At 39.9% G+C, this 18215-nt stretch overlaps 1 protein-coding gene across 8 annotated transcripts in view; it reads left to right on the top strand.

Moving 5' to 3' along the window:
* Positions 1-18215, top strand: part of oxr1a (oxidation resistance 1a) — a 180639-nt gene that overhangs the window by 54526 nt on the left and 107898 nt on the right. For 6 of the 8 annotated variants that reach the window (XM_085290781.1, XM_085290779.1, XM_085290780.1 and 3 more), the window contains exon 1: positions 7247-7300. The exons of the other annotated variants lie outside the window; for them this stretch is intronic. In XM_085290781.1, coding sequence (XP_085146907.1) covers positions 7275-7300 — 26 coding nt within the window. In that variant the 5' untranslated portion in view covers positions 7247-7274. Of the gene's footprint in view, positions 1-7246; positions 7301-18215 lie in introns of those variants that run through there. 8 annotated transcript variants of the gene reach the window in all.

Raw genomic sequence — 18215 nt, 5'->3', positions numbered from 1 at the left:
GCTATATTGTATTTAGATAGAAGCTAGCGAGCTAACTCCCTGCTAACTTCTAACTCCGTTAAATGTCATAAATTCCGTTTTCATGGATGCCTGGATGTTAAACTCAATTGTTACACCTGGTAGAGCAGAACGCTGATCATTTTATTAAAGATGAAAGACTTTAGACAGTTTTTCAACTCTCAGTAATGCCACAGTGATCGTTTGATATGTGGACCTGCAGCGGAGTTTAGACCCAGACACGGCTAGTGACGTCAGACTGAACAACCGGATTGGTTGTCCTAAAAGTCGCTAGAAGTCGCTAAATGAAGTCATCGCCTAATTTGCATAATTGGTCATGCTAATCTAATTGTAACCTATGTTGTTGGAGAGAGAAATAACATCGTGGAAGAGCCATAAAGTGAGTAAAAAACGTCCTAAATGCATTTAGAGTTTATTTAGAACTACAAATTAAATTTCTTTTAGCAATTATTGGTTTTTTAATGTCACAATTCCAACCCTGCTCCTTTACCCGGGCTTGGACCGGCAAAAGTGACCCGAAATAGGCGCTCTGGTGGAGTTACTTTGTGTGTGTGTGTTTATAAGTAGTTTTAAACCTTGTGATCCACAAAACAGCATAAGAGTAAAAGAGTAAAAGAAGAACTGACTGCGTTACAGCACCCGCTGCTTGTTGAGAGTAAAAGCCATACGCGCTTTCACGTCTTTTTTTTAGCGACTTTTTGTTTTTAGAAAAAAAGTCGCTAAAGGGTCTGAAAACTCGCTAAATATAGCGACAAAGTCGCTAAGTTGGCAACACTGCTCCGTTGTTTTTTCCCTGCTAATTTTAGCATCACACGGCACAGCTTCTGTATCACGTGGTATAAGGCTCCGCCCTTGTCATTTGTCGAGCAGGAAGAGTGAGCGCTTGTTTTCATGCAGAGTACGTCCCGGATCAAAATGCGGTACAATCGTCGTCGTCTTTTTTTTTTTTTTTAATCGTCATTTGGAAATGAGATCGCACATAAGTATGAATCGAGATCGCGATTTTCTAACGATTAATCGTGCAGCCCTATGTAAATGTATTGGTTTAGCAGTCACTTGCCACAGGGTTAGTTTTTGTGCACTTTTTCATGTGATGTAAAACATGTGGGACTCATGAACAGCAGGAGTCCCTCCATTGGACGACGGGTCCGGTGGCCTAAGTTGACCCTGCTTGCTGGGTCTAAGCACTCTTTTAAAATAAAAGCTATACCCATGAAGTTTGCATTGTAATATCTTAGTTTTAAGCTTACTTAGAAGTTTAAGAAGTTTATACAAAAACAGCCTAAGATTTAACTTAATACTGTTTTAGCATTTCAGCCCAGCTTGGTCAATCTTTGCCATCTGTGCTTGATGTTACAGTCCATAAGGTCCATATGAAGTATTAACTGGAATTAACTGGGAATTTCTGGCATTTTTATACATAGTTCCACATGCTCAGAGGCTCATAAGAAACTTAAAAAACAAAACATTTTAAAGGATTGTTTTTCATAATTGAAGGAAAATCCTTTGCAGTCTAAATTGCCTGAAGTCTAAAACTCAGAGACATCAAGAAATGCTGTGCTTCCCCTCTTGAGATGCTCTGTCAGGCCCTACCTGCATGTGTCTGCTGCTTGTTTGTGGGTCTCTTTGTCTTCAGGTTGGTCTTGAGAAACTGAAAATACTTCTCTTCCCATTATTCTGGTGCATTCTGCACCTAACAAAACACCGCTCTGCTGCAGTTGTGACTCTCAATTAGCATAATATCAGATTGATTACGCAACATCAATTGAGTGCAACGTTAGGTTGGTCAGTGTTGCTAATCTTGGAAATAAGTCTGTACCTGTATTACTCAGTATATCTGACATAAAGTCTGCGTATGAGCATGTTCAGGTAGCACACAGTGGTTGTCTGATCATTTCTCTGGTTTAGTGATGACTCAACTATGGACCCAGTTTTCAAAAAGGCAGCTGACTTAGTGAAACAGCAGCAAAAGCCTGGTTTATCTTGAACATGTGCATCAGTCCTTCTTTCATTTTAAACTCACTGTTTGCAACCTGTACACGATGAACAAAGCATGGAGTGCAGAGGACAGCACCAAGAAAGTGTCATGCAGTTAGTCATGCTGTTGCATGCTGGAATTTAGTGCTAGCATGCAGCTTAAAATAAATTACAAACAGAATCAAAACTGCTCTTAGGGTGCAGATGCCTTTTATTATATTAGAAGGTGGCAAAGGTACACAGATTCAACTTCTTTACTTTTTCTTTTCTAAAAAGTACACGCTCTGAAAAGTACTCTAAGTATAAAAGTAAAAACTTGCTGGAGAACTTTTCTACCAGCTAATTTTGTGCAAAATGAACTGAACCTCATTATTAAAATAATAATAAACATCATGTACAGATCGAAAAAATGTCCAGTCTATCAAATGCCACTGAGCAGTCCTTGCATTTATATAGAACTTCTCTTCTTCCCCTCCTGTCTTTCTAATCTTTCTCCATCTCAGTGAAGTTAGCTACGACCACCGATTATGGACATCTGCACCAAATACTTAATTTCCCACCTCTGATTATATTTACCATGACATATATAGCATAGATTTTACAACGATGCGACAATACCGTCTGCCTCTAAAATGTGACACTGTTAAAGTACCTATGCTTCAACCATAAATCCAGCCATCTGTTCCTTTGATTAGTGCACGCTTGCATCACTTTTTGATTGTTTGTAATGTTCGCCTATTATGCACTAAGAGAGGCTGAAACATCCTGCAGCTTTCACATATAATCATAGGTAGATGGATAAAATACAGTGAAAATGTGGGGAGGAAAGCGATGGCGTGAGTCAGTTTGTTCCAAGAGGAACTTTTGTTTTGGTATGAAGCCCTCTTTATCCACTATTTCGTGCACTTGGCATCTTATTTGTTACCAGTTATCAACTGTTTCATCAAACTAAGACATAAACAAACCACACTTGGAACTAAAAGAAATTCTTTCTGCTGTTTCGTGGGGTAAGATTAGTCCGATATTATCCCTTTTTTCCATTATCTGCCCAAGTATGTGCTTCTTTCTTTACAGCTCACTCTCTTGAGGTATTCCAATGTAGGTGTGCAGATTAAGTATTCTGCTGCTGTAGTCTGTCAGGGAGGCATTACAGATCTCAGCCATTCTTCACCCTCTGTTCAGAAACATCATCATGCACTGCCCAACTCAAATCGGTCTAGGTTACAGATGGGCTGGGTGGACTTTCATTACCCAAAATATTTCCGGTGAAAAGCATTTCTTGCAAAGATGGAAACCAGCACTGGCCCCAGCGTATTCATTCTGCTCTCTGGCAGGACTTTCGCAGTGACAGACAGCCCTGTGGTTGAGTCAGCCATAAAAACTGCTGAGCCATGTGGCTCTTAACAACTCAGTGACAGCCCATATACAGACAGTTGAGGTGATTTGTAAGAAAGTGTGATTTTAATGTCTATATAAAACTTCACTGAGTGCCTCGAACTGATGGGAAAAGGGTTGATATATAACAATATTACAACAGTAAAATTCACATTTGAATTCAAGGTAGTCAAATAAAGCTTAGTGATCAGTTTTCACAAAAAAGCATGGCCGGATGCAACTCCCGATGGGCCTGGGCCCCTACAACAACCCTTTGTTTAGCCGCTAGGCTTCAGCTTTGCAAAGTCCAGTCACTGAATTTGAATGCTCAATTTATTTTGGTGTTGGTACCTTTTAAAGAATTTTAATGAAATTGCATAAAATGCCATCCATGTAGTCCGTGTTGTAGTTTTGAGGGTAAATTTGAGTGTTTCTTTAGCCTTTAAGCATTAATTAGCAGGTCTGTACTTCTGTGCTGTGCACCTGTATGCTTTGTGGATGCAGCTTGCTAACCAGATGTGCTAGCCATAGCTAACAGTGCCTCCCTCTGGGTTCCAAAAATAAATTTTGTGGTGACCAGGCCACTAACACCGAGGCTTTAAAATAAGAAATCCACAATTTAGTGGATTACAATGATGTTACAATGGCTCCTTCATCGTTTTATATACATTATATACGTATCCTGACCATACGTCTATGGTCAGGATAGATTATAATCTAATAGAATCTAATAGAATCTGCAACTTGAGTGGTTTGGAGAGGCACACAACTAATACATGCTACTTTTAAAGATATAAGATGTTAAGTATTAAGTTAATTTGTTCTTGTTGTGGTAAATTTGTATTTTTTTCTACCTTTATACCAAATTAAGCTAGCAGTTTTCCCATCAGTATTTTTGCTGGCTCCACCTTTATACTTGTATTTAACAAACATACAGCAGGTTTATTAGGTCATTAGACTTTCACAGAGGCCTAACACAATTTTTACGTTGTTAAATATGAAACATATTTTTGCAAAAATGATTTAGGGGGTCTTGCCAAAACGTTATGTTTAGTTTCTATGATAATAGTGAATGTGGAGCTGAAACGTTTCTTTCTTCAGTACATTTTGTGACTAGTGTGTCATACCGTTGTTTTTTTTGAAAAGCTGTGGGTTTTAAGTCCCGGGACCATAACATGCTATGTGTGTTGTTTCTTGTTACAGTTATAATGTAACAGGACAGCGCGCTCAAGGCCAGCCTTCTGTTTGGCACCAATAATTATAAATAGTGTCACAATAGGAGCGCCGATCTAGGATCACCAATCAGGTCACATTAATGTGATTTCTTTTTTTTCTTTTTTTCTTTTTCTTTTTTTTTACATCAGACGCAGTAACTAGTAAATGTTCCCTATTTGTTAGACAAGAATTTACTCTACACAGTACTTCTATCGGTAGAAAAATGATAATTCACAGTTATATAGTTTTAGTTCATCTTCTGTGTTTTTAAGAGTTTTTAAAGTTAGTTTTATTTTATTTTATTTACATTATATCATACATAATATCGCCAAAACATTCTGAGAATCTGGAGAAAGCTCGGAGGACGTGGCTAAAGGTCAATACTGGCTGCCCGTGTTTTTCAGTCCCTCTGGCAGCACTGCGTTAAAAACAGGAGTGTTTCTGTCATGGAAATCAGTGCATGGGCTCAGGAACGCTTCCACAAATCATTGTCTGTGAGCACAGTTCGTCGTGCCATCCACAAACACATGTTAAAGCTCTATCACACAAAGAAGAAGCCATATATGAACACCACCCAGTAATGCTGCCTTCATTTAAAACAGACTGAGGCAAAGGTAAAAACTGTTCTGTGGTTGGATTAAGTAAAATTGGGTCCTCCGGACTAAAGATGAGAGGGACCATCTTGTTTCTTTATTTGAAAGGCCTTCATCTTTGATGGTGTGGGGGTACATTAGTACCTGTGATGCTGGCAACTTGCACATCTGGAAAGAGAGCATCACCACTGAAAGGCATATATATGTACAGGTTTTAGAGCAGCATGTGCTTCAATCCAGACAACATCCAGAAAGGCCTTGGATATTTCATATTTCATTAAGACAATGCTACTGCACCACGTACTTCATCCATTACAACAGCATGGCTTTAATAGATGAGTCCAGGTGCTGAATTGACCTGCCTGCAGTCTAAACTTTGACCAACTGAAAACATTTTGGAGCATCTTTAAACAGAAGTATGTCCAGAAGAGGTGTTTCTTCAGAACATTATCTCAGAGTAATGACATACTTGCATATAAAATGTCATCACCTTGTCCTGTTAGAAATTCTTAGCATGTTTCTAGTGTATGAATTATTATTATTATTATTATTATTTGAGGTTATAATGACCATGACTGCCAAATTCTAATGCGTTCACATCTGAGCACTAGTAAATTTGAAGACATCCCCTCAGAGCGTTTGAGAGATATTGCATTCATAAGAATGGGAAAGTGTATTTCCTGCTGCCATTGCTATCTCCTTCATTCACTGAAGCATAAAAACAGATAGCTTGGTTCGGACAATTGTCATGCATAAAAATATTTTCTGGGTTCTGGTAATTCAGCCCCCTTTATTCATTCTTATACAGACACACATTTACTAGAAAATCTATCTTGTGAGATTTTTCCAGTGGGGAAAAAAAATCCTGCTTGCTTTTTTTTCCAATCTGTGCTACAGTTTTCTGTACAGTGAAGTAAGGCTGCGTGTTGGGAGATAGGGGGCAGTAAAGGTAAGGGTGCCACACCAGTCTCTCCAGCATGATAACTGTGTGAGAAATGATACTGGGATTTGAGGAGAGAGCGGAGCGCCAGAGTGTCAGAGTAAAAAAAAAAAAAAACCCCATAGATTTGGGTCAGCTGTGGCCCGGAGGAGGGGAGCTGTCACACAAGAACAGAGCTGTTAGTTGGCTCCATCTATCTAGGAGGCAGCATGCATGCTGCCATCAGGCATGCACAATACTGAGGAGATTACTGTGTGCATCGCCTCCGGGGCGTCTCCATTACTTTTTGCATTTCATTTGCAGTGCACAGATGCATTTTAAGTTACATTGCTAGTGTCATTTCACTTGTCCCCAGTGGGGTTTTTTTGTTGTTGTTGTCCTTAGGGACTAGAAAAGCGCTATACAAATGCAGGCCATTTACCATCATATAATAAAACGGGGTGCTAATTTGTTAAAGGGACAGGCGTATACACACACACACACACACACACACACACATTGATGGCATACAATCTTATGCCCAGTCAGAGCAAACAAGCACAGAGACAGAGTGACTCATCACCAGATGGCTGAGTGTGAGTGTGGCACATCTCCACCACCAGGAGCCCTTATGCTTTTACCACCTGGAACAGAACCAAGTGACGTGCCCCTGGAGTCTGGCCACGAGGGATATGCAGCGAGGACCAGGCAAAACAGGGCACATAACAACCCCCATGCCCCACAGTACCTCTAGCCAGCTTCCTCTTCCTCCTCTTCTTCTGCATTACTAGCCTTCTGTCTCTGTTTGTCTTGCTAGCCTTGACAGCTTCCCCATCCTTTTCCCCTTTGTCCTGTCAATCTCAATCTTTTCCTCTGTCATTGTAGCCCCTCCACCCACCACCCAACCCTTCCACCCACCCCCCACACACAAACATACACGCGCACCTCCTTCCTCAGGTCTTAACTCGGCCTACAGTAACAGGCTCAAATCAGCTTGGCCAGCTCAGGCCTCTTCTTCCTCATTCTGTCTGTGCATCCATGCTTGTCGAGGTTATATTACGTAAATAAATTAGCACAGTGCCCCGCTCTGCTAATGAGGACAAGGTCACATGACAGGCAGACGCTTAAGTTAAGCAGTTTGAGGGATCGATTCCATTATCTCTTCAGCACAAGAGTCAATGGAACCCATTGTAGAACGTGCTGGGTATGTACCAACTATTCTCACTAAATTCTCCTTTTTTATCCAAAGGCAATTTCTCTCTCTAATAGTGTCTAAAACAACAACGACGTAGGTTTGCTCTAAACCGAGGTTTGTTTTGAAGGTAGAAAAAGAAATAATGAGAGAAAGCCACAATGGTAATCATTTATTTTGCTCTGCAAATGGATGCAACGTTGAGAAGGAAAAGTGGAGAAGCCACTTTGTTGTATTTAGACCTTTAATCAAGTAAGTCAAAGAAAGAAGAATGGCGGGGCTTTTTTCTTGTATACAAGTACAAGGGTGAAAACTTAATTTTGCAAGAGTTACGGGTCTTTAAACTAGACCTTTTGCATGATTTGGGAATCATTTTCAGTCGGTTTTGCCAGCTTGTCTGTAAAGAAGCGGGGTTTGTGTATTTGTTTGAATAGAAAGCTGCGATTTCATATCTATATTGCAGACTGGAGGTATTTTTTTCCGAAATGGTCACAGTGTCTTTATAGGCCCTCCTGATTTTTTGACAACAGATGGTAGAGTCGTCATTAGGCTGTAGTGACAGGCTTTCTGAAGCCGTGTGTCACTTTACACTCCAGTTTTTCACAGAGGCATCATCCATTTGCAAGTTCATTTCTCTGCTATTGTACGATCGCACAAAATCAGGGCCGTCTGGCTGAATAATTGTAAAGCTTCTGTGCAGCCTCGCCAGCAGATGAGAGCAATATAATGGACATATTGGAGTAAAGGCCTTTTTAATATCATAGTGGTTATAAAATTGAGAAACAGATGATTGTTGCAGGGGTTTTTTTTCCCCTCACAGTAGTTATAAAGGAAGAATCAGGTCCATACTTTCCACTGCAGTGAATTCTTTATTCAAAATTTTTTGATTAGACAGACTTTTTTTAAGCAAAAGGGAATGTAATAAATGCATCTTAAAACTACCCCAGAGACTGATTTAAAAACCTATGCAGAATTAAACTGAACAACAACTCGGGCCTGAATGTGTCAGAACATCACGTCCCAGGATGCTTTGCACAGAGTGAGTCTGGAACATCTATTCTTTCATAAAGGAAGCAAAGTCATACGGAAAGGAGTGCGTAAACCACATACACAGCACATATATGAAATCAGACGTGAAACGAATCCTTAGAGAAACAGTAAAAAAAATTACTGTCAAAAACATGAAGCAACAATTTTGACAGTATTTTTTTGAGTGTAACTGTAACTGTAGCAAGTCCTTTATATGCATTGTATGTCTAATCAGGTTCACATTTTCTAATGATTTAAGCATAAAAGTGGCTCCTTTTGAATTTTTTATCCCAGTGAAATATAATGTTCCCTTTATATTCCTCTCTTTGTATTACTTTCTATTCATACACTATCAATCATACTTTCAAACATTTTTATTCAGGAATCGCTTACCTCGAACATTTTTGATGTGCACAGCTGGCACCTCTTTTGATGTCTTTGAAAAGACACTTTTTACAAAAATGTAACTTTTAATTAATCACACTGAGATTCATTGAGACAGATTTAAGAGACAGGTACCTTCACATGTGGCATTTGGGATAGTTAAAACAAGCCTGTGCCTAATTTTGGCATTAGTCTTTTGCATGCTGCCAGAGCAGTTCAGACTTACCAAGGTGTGAACTCTATAAGACCTGTTGCTCCCCTGTGGTATATGGCATCACACCTTGCATGTTGGAGCCACTGTGACTCAAACCTTCCTGTAAATCCCCTAAACCCTGCCCTACTGTTTCTGAGATGCTCTGAATGAATCATTGTTGCCTTTGCCAAAGTCACAGTCGAAGACTTGTTCACAAGCAGACTGATATATGCCAGACTCTGACATGTGACAAGACAATCCGTATTTATCTGTAACCATATTTATCTGTAGCCATGTTTACATGAACACGAGCAACTAGATTAAAAGACGATTGGAATAAAAATGGTTCGAGCAAACACGTCAATCGAAAGATTCTAAATTTTTTCTTGCAGTCGGATCATACCGAGTGTGCATGTAAACACTTCTACTGATGTTCAGGGTGAAATGATCCATCAACCCCCTTTACAGCAGTTAGTTGTAGATGTGGCAAGAGTGAAACAAAGCTGGTCTGTATCCAACACAAACCTTTACTTGAAGTCATAAATATGAGAGAGGGGAGAGACTGTAATCTGTGGCGTGTTGCACAGTGACGATAAAAGGAGAAATCCAGCAGCATTTGTTTAGATTAGAAATCAACTTCTAGTATTTCCGGGAAGTTAGACGATTCTGCGCCTGTCAGAATGATTTCTGTTCAAATGCTCAATGCATGTAAATGTACGTCATGATCGCATCACTTGTGGACTTGGGTCCATGTAAACAGTGACGTTCTAATCCGAATTTTAATCAGATTGGAGAAATCTTGTGAGCGGTCCTAAAGGGTCACTGGTGTATAAATACCTGCCTTTCGACATGGCTAAAGACACGTGGTTCAGCCTAGATGTTTGAAGTGCACTGAACCACACATACTGTGGAGAAACCGTAAGGAAGCCAGTGGTCAAGTTTCCCAGAAATGCATTGTGTAAATCCAAACCTAACTCAGGACAAATTCTCCATCTACCTTCAATCCAGTAAGTTAATATCTGCACATACACACAGATACCTTGGTTAACACAGATCTTGGCAGAGCAAGTGAAATGATCACTCCAGGCCACACTTCTAATCTTCACCACTGAAACTTTAATCCACTTTGGTCAGAAAAAGTGGATTTGTAAGCCGGGACCTGGTGGCCCACATAGGCTGTCTATACACAGCTCTGAGAGGAAAATGGCACGTGGCCATCAGTGTCGTGGAAATTCTGCAGCAATCTGCTAATGCTAATCAAAACTGTAGACCTTTTCTTTTTCATGCACTCACTTTCTTTGGACTGGAAATAATGAAATACAATGTACAAGTATAAATGATGCTTTTTAGCAGAGAGCAACATAAAATCGTATACTCTGGCAGGCTTTAAAGGTATCGGATTTAGATTAAGATGCGGGAAACCTGGTGTACACTGTGCGAATGTCAAATCAAAGTTATGCCACATCCAAGAGAAAAACGGCAGAGCTCAACGCACTGTCCAGCAGGATGAACATGGATTGTGACAGGAACTGAGAAAGACTCGACTCCTGTGGTTGAATATATAGCTACATGCAGATGCACTCAACATTAGCCCACTCATTACTTCTGTGACATTTGACCGAAAGTTTGCTTCTGTTCCAGAAGAGTGTTGTTGATGAGGATGAGGCTTCACCTGAAATTAATAAACTTTATTTATTCAGATAGATTAACATTAGAGAACTTTATGTTGATATGCAGCATAAAAACAAGAAATCGCTCAGTGACTCAAACAATCAAGTAATAAAAATGACCAAAACAGATGAAGAAATACACACAGCAGAATCACCACCTGACATAACAAGCATGTATTTGGAGACATGCAAACTCTGCATGGAAAGTCTCCTGCCAGAGGCGACAGTGCTAACCACTGCACTACCGTACCACCCACATAGTATATGTTAAATATATATATCAGTATTTGTATGCAGTGGTGTTTGGATATATCGCTGCTTTCACAGATTGGAAGCTAACAAATGCACTTTCTCAGCTGAATTTTTGGATGCTGATTATTATACATGAATTAGCCAGAACTGAGTCACATGTTTTCTGTGTACGTGTACAAAGGAGTCACACCTTGAAAGTCATGCATGTTGCAGCTGCATTGTTCTCTGTCAGCTGTGATTAACATTGACCTCTTGTGAAACAGCATGCTCCGTGTGTGTGTGTGTGTGTGTGTGTGTGTGTGTGTGTGTGTGTGTGTGTGTGTGTGTGTGTGTAGTCAGCTCTGTGTCTGAAAACATTAAGCTGTGATAAATATCCAGCTGTTAGGGTTATGTAAGCCACAAAAACTGAAGTTTTAAGCGCTAAATGATAAAAATAATAAAAATCTTGTGTGTTTGTACATCTGTTCCACACTCTACAAATGCTGTATACTTCTTTGGTTTGGCCTTTGTAACCAGATCATCACCAGATCAGTGCTGCTGTAGCTCAAAAGCTTCAAGGTTCAGTGTGTTCCTCATACTTTGGTTGTCATTATTTTTATTGCTCCTTTCCTGTTAGCTCGAAGCGGTTTGGCCATTTCACTCTGATCTCTGACACCAGGAAGACATTTTCACTAAGAGAATTGCTCGCTGACCAGCACGTGTGGTACTAACAGCTATTCCACGTTCAGAGACGATTAAATCGCCTTTCTTCCCCATACTGGTGCTTGGTTTGAACTTTCACAGGTCCTCTTGACCAGTCCTACTTGCCTAAATATATCAAGTTTCTGTTATTTGATTGGCTCGTTTTATATTTGTGTTAACGAGCAGTTTAACAGGTGCATCTAGTAAACTGAACAGTGAGCGTTTGTCATCTGAGAAGCAAGATGAAATGTCAGAGGTTGGAGGTCACATGCTACACCAGCATGTCCAGTCCTTTACGACAGGTGTGATGAATGTTAGACCTGCGTGGTCTGCATAACTTGTTTGTTTTGGTCCACAGACCTAACTCAGGTAAAAATCTTGTGAAGTCCACAATACTTCATGTCCTCTGTGTATTTTTGATTTTTTTTGTAATATACAAATAAACAGTAGTGGCTTCCCCATTTACTAGCTAGTGATGTAAATGAACTGAGTACATCAGAGCCTGAGATTTGTTTACCTTGTTCTTTCTGATAGAGCTTTGGTGTTAACTGGCACTTTCCCTCAGGGGCCTCACCAACTCTGAGCGAAACAAAACAGATGTGAACAACAGAGTGTAAAAACATATTAGTAACTTATCATTAAGCTGGTGCACAGCTGCAGTTCCATTTTTGGAAGGTGTTGAATTAAGCAACAATCGCTCGCGTCAACAGCTATTAGGTCAAACACAAACAGACGCCCTGTCTGTTTCTATACAGATCATGGAGCAGATGTCAATACAGCAGCGTCTAGCGTGTTGGACAGCGACTCGGGGAGGGTATGTGTTGTTTCTGGGGAGGTCTGCGCTTGTGTGACCTTTGTGGGCGAGCATGTGCCGGGGAGCTGAAGCCAAAGACGCACTTGTTTGTATAGGAAATTTGCAGGAGATTTGCGCTGATGAATTAGTGGTGGCAGAGCAGTGGTGCAGAAGATGCTCTGGGGGTGGAGGAGTGAGGAAAAAAATTGAGAGAGCGGAGAAAAGTTGTTGCTCCATCGCATCGTGCTCGGCTCCCTGCATCTTAAAACACCCTGCTGGGGCAGAGTGGCGCTGGCTTGGCGATGATTCTGGCATGGGGTACGGGGGAGAGGGAAGGAAACAGAGAGACTCGATGTGACAAGGACAAAGCAAAGACGGGCCGCAGGCTTACTCCTTTCTTTATGTTTGTGGGGGTTTTAAAAAGGCAGAAGTCATGCTGTAGATGCAGCATTTCACATTTACTTAGTCCTGCTGCGACCAGTGAATGAGAAAGACTCGAGTCACGGGGGACTCAGAGTTGTGCATCACCGTGCCTTTTGACAGCGTTTGCAGGGCAATAACCTCTGAAATGGTGGCTCAGCAGCTAGAGGGCCCCTGTTGCACATACGCATTTAAATGCAAACCTCCAACTGGTGACATAATCCATAAACTGCATGGGTAACCTTGACCCATTCTCCAAAATAGACCTAATCCGTATTCTAATCCTGGTACCGTATGAGAAACAAGTAGTAGATGGATGAAATAACAAAATAACAAATACATTATCAACTGAAGTCTGATATTTATTTCAGTTTTGTTGTCGTGTTAGAAGACAAAGCAATGACCCAGATCCACTTGTGCTGCTGACTGTTTCATGATTCCTTCCACCTTGAGGGGAGGGTAATTATATTGTCCTCATCTCTATATCTCTTGACCCTGCTGTAGAATGTGCTGTATGTTTTCACTTTATTTACCTTTAAACGGTTTTATGACCACTGAACACAGTTTCACTGCTAATGAAGATTAACAAAGGTTGTGTAGTTCCAGACCGAGAGATAAGTTAAGGTTGTTCTGTCAACTGTGAATATTGAGCTGATGTTTGTTCATCTTTAATCACAGTTACTTGTACCTTTTCTCCTTATCCAGTTACTCTAAAATAGCCTCTTTTCTTTTAATTAAAGACTTTGTGTGACATTTACATTGTTTTTTTTAATGTCACATTAAAAATGGATAAAAACACACAGTAGTTATGGATACTCGGTTGATGGATTGGTGTTAGTGAGGGTAGTCGAGTAGATAATGAATCCCTACAGCTGAATTTTGTGAGGCACTAGGGATGATAAATCCTAGTTTTTAGGTGTTTCTGATGGAATTTAATAAGTGAGAACAGTTCTGAGTTTTCCTTGGGTACATTCATCTGTGCTCCATTTCATTTTACTACCAAAGTGGTTGCGCATCTGTGCTCGTCGATATGTTCAGATGCATTTTTGTCAACAATACTTTGTTTTTGAAGAGTCTCATAAATGGATAGATGTCGCAGCGATGTTTGTTCGCAGTAAAGGTAAATTTCTCTCATTTTCACTCTGGCTTGAGATTTCAGTTAAGCGATGTGGAAAGCCGTTAGCGGACAAAGGAGAGGGAGTGGTTGCTTCAGCGAGACCTTTTTCTTTCTGCCATTCCATCAAATACTGTCATTTTGAGCAATTGTGCCTTTTTAAAATAGCAACGTTTTCATGTGAATGATTTGTCTGTCTTCTCAAGAGGCCTGTCCACCGTGGCGACAGTGGTCTTTGATGGAATGACGTCTTCAGTTTAAAGTTCACCCATCAATTGCAAACCTTTTACCTTTTACCAACAGGAGAGACAGCAAGGTCGCTGGAGGATAGTGGGAGCAATTGTGGGAGCAATTTCATCATTTCTCAGAAGGAATAGATTAAAGGGTGTTTAACTGGTTATACCTGTCAGTATTATCTGCTCTCAAACTTCTTGAGCACCAGATGTAGTTTACAGCCTTGACGCTGCTGAATTCAAATAGTGGCTCTGTATAGGAGGTAGATTTATAGCTTTTTCCCATCTAATCTTCCTGTATCTGCATATATGTTTATTTTTCTCACTAGATAAAGAATTTACTCAGAGTGAGCACACTGTCTGCTCTTAACTGGATAAGCTGTGTTGCAAAATTTGCTTTCTCGCAGCATATTAACTTTATGTTGAGTTTCACCAGTTTGCACTGCTAATTAATACCGAAGCAGCTGGGCAGTTCTTCAATGATACCTATAAATGAAGGAAGTATTTCATGGACGCCTTGCTGCATGAAGCTAACAGATGTCCCGTTTGAGCTGTGCTGGGAATGTCAAGTGTAGCTGCCTGCGTGACGCTAGTTGGCTGCTGTAGCGGTAAGGCAGGCTGTTCACTAAGTGATGCCTGATGGGAGAATTAAGCTTCTTCTCTTACTTGTCCTACCCTAGCACAATACTGTAAGTTACTGTTGGTCACTCAGATTTAGTCATGTGCTCTAGTAATTTTATTTTTTTAACAATCAAACATAAACATATATTTTTTGGTTTAAATTCTTGATTATAGCAAATATAAAGTCCTGATGATTGAGATGTAGTCTGTACTGTGTCTGAAACCAAGTTGGTGGCAGTTATGACTCTAATAGTCTAAGTTAACAAACTTGTTAGACATTGTAAGAACAGTGCAGTCTTAAACCAGAATTAGAGGTATTTTAGTTTAGAAAGACTCAGGACAGCTGTTTGTCTTTTGTTATTTTTTAAGCTAAGCTAGTCAGTGTTTCCATAGTCTAGTGGTTTATGCATTTGTGAAAAGAGCCCCGGTTTCATCCCACTGGGAGACAAAAATACCTTTGGAGTTGTGCCAGAAAGGGTATATGATGTAAAATCTCCCAGATCAAACATGTGGTGCTACATGCTGTGGTGACCCATACTGAAAAAGGGAGTAGCAGAAAGTAGCATTCTAGCTAAGCTAGCTTGGGGAACGCTTTTCTTTGTGTTTTCGTCCACATGTAAATGTAGTTTTAGATCATCGAGAACAAAGCTTTAGGAAAACACCTTCCCAGGTGAAGATTTTTTAAAAACAAAACTCTGTTTTAGCTTTTACATGTAGACAAGGAACAGAGATTTTGTCTCGCAATGTCAACGGTGTTTTGTTTTTGTTTTGTTTTTTTTAAATCTTGCCTTTATTTTCTTTTCTCTTTTTTTGACATAAGACTGTGCACCATGTTATTTTTTGGCTTTTGACTTGCCAACACTTCCAACGAGAATAAAAAACACTACTGTGGTGTAGACATATCTGCACCGAGAAGCAGTTTGAATTTGTAATAGCAAGGACACCAGTGTGTTTTGCTAGCTTGCTAGCATGCACACAAAAATTTAATTATTAAAAAATGAGCTGCAATATTTTTAACATTTTGTTTTGTTTTGTTTTTGCTTTGTGAAGTTAACGTTCTATCCTGATTAATTTCTAGGACATGTCTGAATAATTATTAGCCTACTTGTCCTTGTGTAACATTTACTACTATTAACTAACATTTGCTATTATTGCCACAGTAAGGCCAGAAGTCCTTGGCACCACTCTTGGGAAAAAACAGTTGCATAAAGCCCTTCGTTTTACTGCAGGTTGTAATGCAGTCATTAACAGTGTCTTTTCAGTGGTAAAGTCATTGTAGTATACCTCCATTGTGTTTAGGCTAGTTGCCATGTAGATTAGAGTGAAAAACCTATTTTTAGCACCACCTTCCATGGGCTTTGATTGACTTTGAAATTTTAAACCTGATTTGCTGGTTCACCCACATTCAAGCTATCTGTTCACACAAATGTGAGGTTTATTGCTAGATTGCCTGGAAGAGCTTTTTTATGTTTGGATGAGATGTGACCACAATTTATTGCTGCAAAGATAAGTGATAACATTTTTCACACCAAATGAACTGTTTATCTGTCCTTGTGTAACTCCACATCGTGATGGAGAAAACAAGAAGCGGATCCGTTGGATGTGTGTGCTTTACTACCAATTAAAGGAGATTTCTCATAAGACAGCAATTAAATGCAATCCTGGCAAATTAGAAAATTAGATGCAGAAGATTGATATAAATGTGAAGACTCTCATTAATGAAAGTTGTTTTACTTTGACTGGAAGGTATTTTTTGTACTTACATCTCACGTCAGAGCACCAGTTTATAGCTTCTGTGTAATAATGATTTGGTGTGAGAGTCTGATGTGATTGACAGCCGCACATAGACATCCTTGAGGCTCTGTCTTCATTTGCTATGTCCATCTCAACTGTCACTCTCCATTTAGGAGCTGTTCGTTCTCCGAGCAATACGGCACACACTCTTATCTTCTAGATTCGGCCTGATCTGACACTTCTTATCCTCCTTATATCTGCACTTATTGAAAGGTCAACCACTTGCCAAGCCACTGATGTTTTCCTAACTTGTCGACCGGATTTGTCCTATCCAACAGTATTTTATGTCAAGTGTGCTGGTGGATTTGTGTGCACTTGTGAGTATGAGAGGCCCTTCCCATTTCCACTTATGTGAGTGTGCTCGGTGAATTTCAGCAGACCGCACAATGTGCCAAGCTCTGCCAATGGCGCCTGCTACAGAACGACATCAGGTTGACCAGCTTGAGCTGACCAGACTGCCAACTGAATAGAGGGCAGAAAGAGGGAGGATAATGACTGACAAGAAGAGCGTGGGAAAAGATGAGAAAAGGAAGAGTTGATTCAAGAAATAAAACTGTGGACTGGAAGGAGGAGATTTATCCTTCCAGGTATACACATTTGCAGTTCTTTACAAGTCAGGCTTGACCAGAGTGACCTCAAACCAAAGTACGCCTCCAGCTTCGGACTATCTAGGACGTGTAACCTGATCAGCTGGTGCCAGTGACACCAGTGCTAACAGATGACAGTGCCTCCAGTCAGCGCTTGCCATCAAACAATGAACAGATGTGCAAGTGAGAAAATACAATGAAGTAAATTTTTTTTGCAACTCATAGAATTTAGCACAGATACACAGAGGAGACGACTGTACTGAGATACAAAAACAAGAATAAAAAATATAACCTTTATGTAGCCTGTCACTCCTCCAGGAGCATGGTTTATTAGAACTGCACCGTGACGGACTGCCAATCTTTTCAATGTTACTGAACACAGAAGCCTGTGTTTTGTGTTGTGGTCACCAGTTTTAATTCAGAGAAATCATATTTCGTTCTATATGCTGTTGCTATGGAGATGAAGGCAATCACAGGTGTGAACTGTAGGGAATTCAGAACATGTTGTCTTTACAGTTGCTATCAAAATGTGGCAGCACAGCTGCTGACGCCTGTCAGACCTGACAGAATTTTAATTTGAACCAATTTTAAAGCTTGTGTTTTCAGTTTTCTCAACACTGTAATCTTTAGTTGCTCAGTTACTGGATGTTCAAATTCTGTGTCTGAAAATGTTAGCTTGTAACTATGAACAGGGACAATTTTAATGCGGATCCAATCAGCTCAGCAAAGACTCCAATTCAACCCAATGGATAGTTCTGGAAACTGTAGAAAGGAATAAACCTGTATAAACTGTATTTTCATAAGTTCCACAGCTTTTCCTGCTAAAGACGACCTCTGCCATGGCCATTTACGCCATAAGTAAATATAAGTAAATAAGTAATAAATATTTCAATGACAGAAAAGTTCCTGTTTTTTCTCGATGTACTTTAGAAATGTTGTTTGGGGTTGTTTTTGTTTTTTACAGCATGTCCATAAAAAAGGACATTTTCTGTAAATTAAAGGGAACTTTTTGTTTTATAATGATAGCACAGTGTGGGCAATGAGCAACACAGTTTTTTTTTCTGTCATTTTACGCATTTCTTTCTTTTCAGTTTAAGTAAAAAGAGCCACGTTGACAAATTTTGTTCATTTACTCTAGCAGGATTTCTATATCATG

The sequence above is a fragment of the Mchenga conophoros genome, linkage group LG11, assembly GCF_057382185.1.
Source record: "Mchenga conophoros isolate Kocher_MC1m ecotype Shallow Benthic linkage group LG11, M_conophoros_male_GT1.1, whole genome shotgun sequence".
NCBI lineage: Eukaryota > Metazoa > Chordata > Actinopteri > Cichliformes > Cichlidae > Mchenga > Mchenga conophoros.
Note: the sequence above shows the minus strand (reverse complement) of the source record. Positions and strands in the feature narration are given on the sequence as shown.